The sequence below is a fragment of the Piliocolobus tephrosceles genome, chromosome 19 (genome assembly GCF_002776525.5).
Source record: "Piliocolobus tephrosceles isolate RC106 chromosome 19, ASM277652v3, whole genome shotgun sequence".
Classification (NCBI taxonomy): Eukaryota; Metazoa; Chordata; class Mammalia; order Primates; family Cercopithecidae; genus Piliocolobus; species Piliocolobus tephrosceles.
Window position 1 is genome coordinate 6,433,561 of NC_045452.1, and position 9,516 is coordinate 6,443,076.

The following is a 9,516-nucleotide window of genomic DNA, read 5'->3' on the forward strand; positions in this document are numbered from 1 at the left end:
GCTCTGAAGCTTCCTGTCTGAGCCCGGAAGTGAGGCATGTGGTTGGTGCCTCCTGCAGGCTTTCCTGACTCCTGCCAGACAGGGCCCAGTCAAGAAACGAGACAAGGGAACCAGGCGACTACACAGAAATTTTGTTATTATTTGAGGTCCATCATCTCCTAGGTGCCCACTAAACATTAGTCAGTGTGGTTCCCATGGTTTGTCTCAAGGAACAGAGGAAACCAGGAAGCCTGAGCCTGAAATGCCTGCAAAGCAAGGGGAGCCTTGGGCATGAGCAGGGGCCTGAGCTGAGGGAAGGTCCCACACTTAGGAGATGTCTGTCTGTCCCGATGAGGCTGTCGCAGTGGCGGAATCCTCATGAGAGTATACTGTGAGGCACCGTGCCCACCTCCAGCTGCCTTGTGAGATAAGTACCTGAGTTTCCATGACCTCTAAGTCAGGAACGGGAGGCTCAAAGAGGTGTCCAGGGTCCCCAAGGTCCACTAAGAGGCATCAGCAGGGAAGCAGTTTAGACAACATGGAAGGGGCTCCTGGTGCATTGGGACAGCTTGACTCACTTCAGGACTCATGGGGGCCACAGTCAGGAGTGTTTCATGGTGTTGGGCAAGAAGAGTGGCTGGGTTGGCCTTGGAGAGAGGGGGTCCACGTGGTCTATTGCCCGCCCCCCACTGCTGCCAGCTGAGTTCTCACACACTGCAGGTGCCCTGCAGAGGACCAGTCTGGTTTAGATCTGAGGCTTCAGATGGCCAGTACACATGCACTGTTTCCACGTCAGTGAGGTGGCCCTCCTGCTCCTCCTCTTCCCTAAATTCCACTGCCTGCCCAGGAGGTGCTGGGCTAAGCTGGGTATTAAAACCATCTCAACTGTCATCCCCAAGTGACCCATCAGGGCTCACAGAGGCAGACCTAGGCCTAGCCCCAACTCTGTGCTTGTCCACTCACCCTTGAACTCCCCCCCAAGGTCCATACCCTGCTGGTGGCCACATCATACCCTTCCCAACCCTGGAGGAAGTCCCCTACCCCAAAAGGACCATGCCATCCCTGCCTGGCTGTATTCCTGCAGCCCCAGGACTCCCACCTCAAGCTCCATCACCTGGCATGAGAGCTGATGTGGACTCAGGGCGTGCTCAGCAAGCGTTTGCTCAGTAAATTAATAATAAGTGCTAATGGTCATATCTGTTATTTAACTGATGCAAAATTTGGGGTCAGAAGCATAGCCCCCAATTACAGCATCATTTCTATGAGAAATGACAGCCCCGTTACCACAGTCCTCTATGATGTGGCTTCCAGGAATCCATTAGAGCTAATTACTCCCTCAGCAGAATGTGACATTCCTAGACCACCACTTATCTCACATTTGGGAACGTGCAGCCAGGTTCACTGCAGAGGTGCTGGCTCCTCTGCGCTGCTGGGGATGAGATCTTGTGTGTTGCTTGTCTCTGCAGAAAGGCCAGCACCCCCATTCCCTGACCTGAGGCTGCTCACTCTTCAGTACTCCTGTTATCCCTAAGCTCATTCTAAAGAAACAGCAAGATTGGTTTGAAAAAACAGTCTTCCAGGCGGAGTGCAGGGTTCCAGGGTAATGACAGGTACCTCTGGGTATCCTTCCTCTCTCTGCACAGATGCTGCCAGAGCTGTTCCTCAGAGAACCCAGGTGCTCTGGAGAGCAGGGTTTCTGTGCAGCATCCTCCTGGGCACCCCTGCCCTCAGGCAGCCTTCTTTGGATCCAGCCTGCAGGAGCAGCAAGCCAGAGCGCCTGGTTGTGGGGCTTGGAGCATATATCCTGCCTCTCTGAGCCTCAGTTTCTTCATCTGTAAAACAGGAGTGGGAAGATGTGAGAACAGGCTGGCAGCTCACGTCCAGCTGTGGTTACCAGCGTCATTGTCACTGCAGTCATGCTGTTGCTTTGTGCCTGAGTCATCACCACCAGCTGCAGTTACCACTTGCATGACCATAGTCAGTGGTGATATAGTCTAGTCAGAAAAGCTCCTTTTTTTTTTTTTTTTTTTTTTTTTAGAGACAGAATCTTGCTGTGTCGCCCAGGCTGGAGTGCAGTGGGGCGATCTTGGCTCACTGCAACCTCCACCTCCCAGGTTCAAGTGATTCTCCTGCCTTAGCCTGCCAAGGAGCTGGGAGTACAGGTGCCTGCCACCACGCCCAGCTATTTTTTTTTTTTTTTTTGTATTTTTAGTAGAGATGGGGTTTCACTATGTTGGCCAGGCTGATCTTGAACTCCTGACTTCATGATCCACCCGCTTTGGCCTCCAAAAGTGCTGGGATTACAGGCGTGAGCCATGGTGCCCAGCCAGAAAAGTTCTTAAATCCAAAGCATCAGATCTAAGCCAGACTGGTTCCAGATGTTGGATGCTTTGCTCATTGAGTTTATCTTAGAAGCAGGGGTAGCTTTTGCCAGCAGTAATTCCAGGTAGTTACTCCTTCTAGAAGTTAGAAGTTATTCATTTTGCAGGGAAGTGGTGAACTGGGGAGTCAGAAAAGAGCATCATGCTTCTTAAAATCCCAGACCCCTGACTATAACACATGGAAGTTTCTCAGAAGAGAATTTAGGAGCAGCCAGGCACCATGCTCCATTGTGGTCGCTGCCACTTCCTGGGCCACCACACTCCTGTGCATACTGAGAGCTCTGTCCAGGATGCCAGGGTCCTGCCTGGGCAGAGAGGCAGTGCCAGATGCCCCGCAGCAGCTGGTGGGAGTGCCCGCAGCTGGAGGGTAGGGGAGGAGCCTGGCCCCTGGCTGGTGTTTACTTCCCAGCTCTCAAGAACTGGAGACTTTGGTTATGAAAGTGAAGGCTGCTCCCTCACAGATTTCCTAGTGTCCGATGGTACCACATGGAAAGATCAGAGTTTTGAAGGACTGGGCCACAACCCAGATAGGGCACAAGGCTGCCAATGCCTGCATTAAGGGAGCTGTGACGTGATGGGGGCTTCTGTAGATGATGGCCTTCCTTGTGCAGGTGTGGGGCAGCCTGTGGATGGGCAGTGGGAAGACTGGGGGGTCCTCGGAGCTGGAGGTGCCCAGGGGTTTAGGAGGCTGTGCTTGGCACAGCTGTAGCCCCAAAGCTATATGTTGAGGTCACTGGCACCCAGAGGAGACACCCAAAAGGGGCAAGAGAACATCTTCCAAGCACTTGCCACAGGCAAGGAGGGTGGTGCCGGCTATTTCAGTGGGTGATGGGTGAAGACATTTAACCTGAGCCTCCCCAGCAGAAGGAGGTGCCATTGCAGGGACCAGCCTTGGGCTGGAGACCCTGGCAAGGGCTTCCTCTGCCAGGGTTGTGGGCCTAAGGTCTGTTTCTGCCTGCTGTGGGCCTGATTAATGCCAGTGATTTCCTTTCCCCAGAGTCGGATGGCAGAGAGCTTGCGCCTCTTTGACTCTATCTGCAACAACAACTGGTTCATCAACACCTCGCTCATCCTCTTCCTGAACAAGAAGGACCTGCTGGCAGAGAAGATCCGCCGCATCCCGCTCACCATCTGCTTCCCCGAGTACAAGGGCCAGAACACGTACGAGGAGGCCGCCGTCTACATCCAGCGGCAGTTTGAAGACCTGAACCGCAACAAGGAGACCAAGGAGATCTACTCCCACTTCACCTGCGCCACCGACACCAGTAACATCCAGTTTGTCTTTGACGCGGTGACAGACGTCATCATACAGAACAATCTCAAGTACATTGGCCTTTGCTGAGGAGCCAGGCCTGGGCCCGCCTGCCTATGGTGAAACCTATGGGGTATCATGCCCCAACGCGTGCTAGAGAGGCCCAACCCAGGGGCAGAAAACAGGGGGCCTAAAGAATGTCCCCCGCCCCTTGGCCTCTGCCTCCTTGGCCCCACATTTCTGCAAACATAAATATATATGGATAGATTGCTAGGTAGATAGACACATACACATGCACACACACACATCTGGAGATGGTAAAATCCTCTAAAATGTCGAGGTCTCTTGAAGACTTGAGAAGCTGTCACAAGGTCACTACGAGCCCATCCTGCCCCTTCACTTTGCCTTCCTGAGTTGGCGCCACTCCACTTGGGGGTCTGCATTGGATTGTTGGGGATAGGCAGCAGGGCTGAGGCCAGGTAGGCCAGCTGCGCCCCTGTCACCTGGAGGAGGGCCAGCTCACTGCCCAAGCTCTGGCCTAGGGACCTTGCCGCTGACCAAGAGGGAGGACCAGTGCAGGGTCTGTGCACCTTCCCTGCTGGCCTGCACACAGCTGCTCAGCACCACTTTCATTCTGGACCCGGGACCTTAGGAGCCAGGTGACAGCACTAACCAGACCTCCAGCCACTCACAGCTCTTTTTAAACAGCTTCAAAATATGCAGCAAAAACCAACACAACAAAACGAGTGGCACGGTTTATTTCAAACTAGGCCAGCTGGGATTCCAGCTTTTCTTCTACTAGTCTGATGTTTTATAAATCAAAACCTAGTTTTCCTCCTCTGACATTCTTTTTTTTTTTTTTTTTTTTTTTGCCAAATCTCGTGGTGTTTTGCAGAAAAAAATTTCAAATGCGGTTGAGTATTCTTTTTTAAATGCAGATTTTCAAAACATATTTTTTTTTCAGGTGGTCTTTTTTGTGTCTGGCTTGCTGAGTGTAAAAGTTGTTATCTGGACGATTCTGTCTCTCTGCTCTAAAGAAATTTTGGAGTGAGTGGCAGTCCTGCGCCAGCCTCGCGGGACACGTGTTGTACATAAGCCTCTGCAGTGTCCTCTTGTTAATGGTGCAGTTTTCTGCTTTGTTTTTATTTAAGAAAATAAATGCGACGTATTTAAAGAAGGTTCTTTCACCTGGGAGCAAATGAACAATAGCTAAGTGTCTTGGTATTTAAAGAGTAAATTATTTGTGGCTTTGCTGAGTGAAGGAAGGGGAGAAAGAGGGGGCACCCCTGGTCCCGGCATGCCCCGCGCCTGAGACTGGCTGGGAATGCTCTGACTCCTGTGAAGGCACAGCCAGCGTTGTGGCCTGAGGGAGGCCCTGCTGGGACCCTGATCTGGGCCTTCCTGGCCCAGGGCCTGTGGGCAACCGCGTGGAAAGGACCTTCGCCAAGGGCCGTGTGTAAATACGAACTGCGCCATGGAGAGGCGAGGCACCACCGGAGCCCTTGCCGGGTCTCCCTCCCTCTCTCCGTGCAGTAGCTGTGTGTCTGAGGTCAGTGCACAGAATCACAGCCAAGGACGTGAGGAGATGTACGGGGGAAAGAGAAGCCGGTGATTGGATGAAAGTCAAAGGTTGTCTACTTTAAGAAAATAAAATACCCTGAATGGAGCCCAGCATTGTCCTGGTGTGCTATGTGTGTGGCTGACCTGTGGCTGGACTTGGTGCCACCTGGGAGGGCAGCCGGGGACACCTCCATTCTGAGGTCCCATATTCCAAACCCCACCCCTATACCTCCATACATTTAGGTAGAGTCATTTTGCAATAAACATCAAGAATAAACATCACGAGAGGAAAGAAACTGCAAAGAGGGGAAACCTGCCAGGTCCATGCAGTCCTGGTGTGGAGGTTTGTGGGTGATGATGACTCCTGCCCCTCCCGCTGCCCCCAAGACCCCACCCAACACTGACCCAGGCTGTGCCATACCCTGGCCCCCTCCCACCATGTGGACACCTTGGCCAAGGTCAGAGTCATCCTGCAGAGTGGAAGAGGTGCCCTGAGGGCCTGGAGGGTGCTTGTGCCCCCAGTAGTGTAGGGCAAACCTTGTAGGGTTGTGGGGAGGAGGGGTCCCTGAGCGTATATACAGTGCTTGCTGACTGGCTTGTGTGGCTAGAGGTATCTGTATATAGTGGAAAAGTGCTGATCAGAAGTCAATGGAATGCATTCACCAAGGGTCTGCTGCGAACCAGACACAGAGCCGGGCTCCTTACTAATGATTTTATGTGACACCCCACCTCAGCAGGTTGCCAGAGGTGCCCATTTTACAGACGAGGAAAGGTGCCTGAGGCCAGGGAGCAGTCAAGCCAGGATTCACCAGGCCAGGGAGCTGTCCTGCTCCCCCTGGAGCTGATCTTTCCTGCTGCTGGGGTCATCGCCTGGATCGACACCTGCACAGGACAGAAACCTACATAGGGAGCAGCACAGAACCACTCTGCAGCCTCCTCCTCAAAGCAGGACCTCAAGCAAAGTGGGGAGTCGGCAGGCACACACACACATGCACGCACACAAGCACATGCACACGTACACAGATACACACGCAGCCTTGGCACTGTCACCGCCCCATCCCCACTCCTAAGCCCACGCAGGGACTCCCTTCACACCTTCCTACGTCACCAAACAGCCAGAACCCAAAGGGGCTTTTGTTTCTGAAGAAATAACGTGTGACTTAAAATCGTTGAGACTTATTTTGTGCTTTTAATGCCAACTGTGAAAAGAGCAGTAATTTCGCCGTGAATATCTTTCATCTAAAAATACATGGCTAAAGGGAGAAAGGGATTGAGCCTCCCTTCCTAATGTGTGCAAAGATCAGAGGAGGCCTTCCCTGGAGCGTGGTTTCTCCTGGTTCCCAGAACCTAGTCAGGCATCTCCAGTTCCCCCGTAGGCTGCAGAGAAACCTCGGGCGCGGTCAGCCTCTCAGGTTCTGTCCTCCCCTGCAGTTCACCTGCGCTGGTTCTCCTCCTGAACCTGCCTTATTCCGCTCTTGCTCCCAACGATCCCTTTGCCTGACATGTCCTTCCCCATCCTCTCAGCCCAAAGTCACCTGGGCGGCTTCTTGGAAGTCTCCTCCTTCCCCACATTCCATCTGCCAGGGCTCCAGGGTCGAGTGGGAAGGGGTGTTGGAAACTCCATTGAGCAGCTCAAGGCCGGCACCTCTGATCCACCTTGTTCCTCCAAACAATGCCCCACAGAGAAGGTGCATGCTGAGCTAGGAGGGTCCAGGAGTCTTAGCCAAGGGGAGGTAAGTACCGGGACGCACCAAGGGAGCTGGTGAGAGGAGGCTAGAGCAGGTAGCAGGGTGCCTGAAGGGGAGGCTCTGGGGACGGCTGGACCGGCCCTGCCCTCTGCAGGTGACTAAGCCCGCCTTGTCCTACTTCACGCAGCCCTAGACTCCTTTCCCAGGACCCACCATCATGTGGCTTCCTGTGGGATATTGCCATCCTCACCTATAGCCCATGTGGTCACCTGGTTTGCAATGGGTCAACAACAGTGGTCATGATAATCCCAGCTCTCCTCAGTGACTGCTCACTGCGGGGGCACACTCATGGGAGGCCAAGATGCTTGATTCCATTCTACAGAAGTGGAAGCAGAGACCCTGAAAGGCGATGGCTTATCAGCATCACACAATGTGTGACAAGTGACCCCACCAGGCCAGGACCTGAGGGGCTTTACTCTGTCCACGTAAAGCCAGATCCCCACAGCGGCCACAGGCCCTGGCACCCTACTTCCAACATCAGCCATCCAGAACAAATGGGTCCATCTGGCTCAGGGGACAGTGCCAGGAAGGGCTGCACTGCACCATGAAGACTTGGGGCAACACTGAGGCTAGACCTTGCCATGGACACTCACCTCACCCAGATGAGCCCGACGAGAGGGGGAGGCCTGGCAGTCCAGGAACCAAGAGGCCAGAGTGTCCCTATCAGTGACCATCATTCCTGCTAAGTCTAGGAATCGGGTACAACTACCCACCAAAGACTGTCAGGCCGAGGATGTGCCTGGGGTCCTGGTGCACCCCGCCCTGAGGGCAGGCAAGACAGAAAAGGGCCTGCTCCTCTAGGGCAGCTGGCCTCCACCCCTCACCCTGTGGCATCAAGGGCAGGAAGAAGAGGGGGCTGCTCTGGGCCCATCAAAGGATGCTGTGTGTCCACGGGTGGCTGCTGAGGAGGGACAGGATGCAGTGGTGGCCCACCCAAGGCCAGTAGCCTGGGATGAGGCGCACCGCTCACTGCAGTGGGAGCACCTACTTTGCTTCTCCAGCAGCCCACATACTGGGGTTCAGATGAGATTTGGGTGCATTCTGGGTGATATGGCTGTAGACCCCAGATTTCTCCCTAGCCTAGATGCTATGACTCCAGGGATGTCCCCTGCACCCCCAAATGACTTGGATTAAACTGCATCCAGACATTTCCCCCGCGGCACCCTCCCACTCCCAAGCCCAGTTCTGCTCCTTTCCGAGGTCAAGAAGGCAATTTCCACAGGCAGGGCCCAGGTGCATCCTTGCTGCCTCCCTCCTCCTCCCAGGCTGGTGCTCTCCACTGGGCTGGGAGGGTCATCTGTCTCCACCCCCAGGCTGCACACATGTGGAGTCAGGGTCAAACAGGCCCCCATCATGCTGCTGCTAAAACTGGGCTGGGGTCCCAGAGCCTGGCACAAGGAGAGTGTGACTGGAGGCAGGGCCAAAACAGACTCACAGGTGTGTCCAGTCAGAACCGGTGGGATGGTAGAGGGATACTTCCGGGGGCCCTGAGCTGTTTAACTGCACCCCAAATCCGGTTAGAGAAGAATTGTCAATTTCAGCCACAGAACTCTCTCTCCCACAAAATGAAACCTGTTTTCTCATGGGGTTAGAGAGGCTACGGAGCAGAAGCGGACCCTGTGCGTCACTCGGGGCCCAGCTGGCAGGGAGCCTGGGCTGGCAGCCTGTGTGTGGCATCTGCCTCTACAATCCTAGTTTCTCCTCTCTTGACATGGCACCACCACGGGGCATGAGAAGCCAGCCTGGAAGGAACTTAAGAGAAATGCGGAGCCACCAGTACCTGTGGCTGAGCGTGGCAGCGTGGACCCAGGGCCCCTGCAGGGCCAGGGCCCACCTGGGACGATCCTCAGTCCTGGGGTGCCCCCTCCTGGTTACTCTGGGAAGTCATGCAAGTCAGACCTAGCCAGAGCAAAGACTCTGAAACCATTCTCCCACAGACACCCATGACTCAGGGGAAGAAACTGAGGCACAGTGGCCAGAACAGAGCAGGGGCCCAACACACACCGTCAAATGAATGAATGAATGAGCAAGCAGGTAAGTGAACTGTAGCAAGAAGACAACCAACAAGTGATCCTTTAAGGTATGACATAAAACCTACTAAACAACCAATGTTTGTTGAGCGCTACCCACATGCCAGGTGCCCTGCCAGGTGCAGAGGGTGCCATGGTGAAAACGGCCTTCCAGTGTGGCCACTGATAGGAAACCATACCGATGGGCACCGGCATCCGCTGGGAGCCAGCTAAGACCTGCTCAGAGACTGTCCCAGCTGAGCCACACAGATGACACCCACGGTCCCAGCTACTGCCCAAGGCCACATGCTGGTAAGAATAGAGCCACTGGCCAGACGCGGTGGCTCAAGCCTGTAATCCCAGCACTTTGGGAGGCCGAGACAGGTGGAATCACGAGGTCAGGAGATCGAGACCATCCTGGCGAACACGGTGAAACCCCGTCTCTACTAAAAAAATACAAAAAACTAGCCGGGCGAGGTTGGCGGGACCCTGTAGTCCCAGCTACTCGGGAGGCTGAGGCAGGAGAATGGCGTAAACCCGGGAGGCGGAGCTTGCAGTGAGCTGAGATCCGGCCACTGCACTCCAGC

The 9,516-nt window shown here is 54.4% G+C and overlaps 1 protein-coding gene across 1 annotated transcript in view; it reads left to right on the top strand.

Moving 5' to 3' along the window:
* The window catches only part of GNAZ (G protein subunit alpha z), a 29,617-nt gene extending 24,334 nt beyond the window's left edge, over nt 1–5,283 (top strand). The window contains exon 2 of the mRNA XM_026448222.1: nt 3,358–5,283. Within this exon, the coding sequence (XP_026304007.1) occupies nt 3,358–3,702 (345 nt within the window). The 3' untranslated portion in view covers nt 3,703–5,283. The remainder of the gene's footprint in view (nt 1–3,357) is intronic.
* The last annotated feature ends 4,233 nt before the right edge of the window (nt 5,284–9,516 follow it).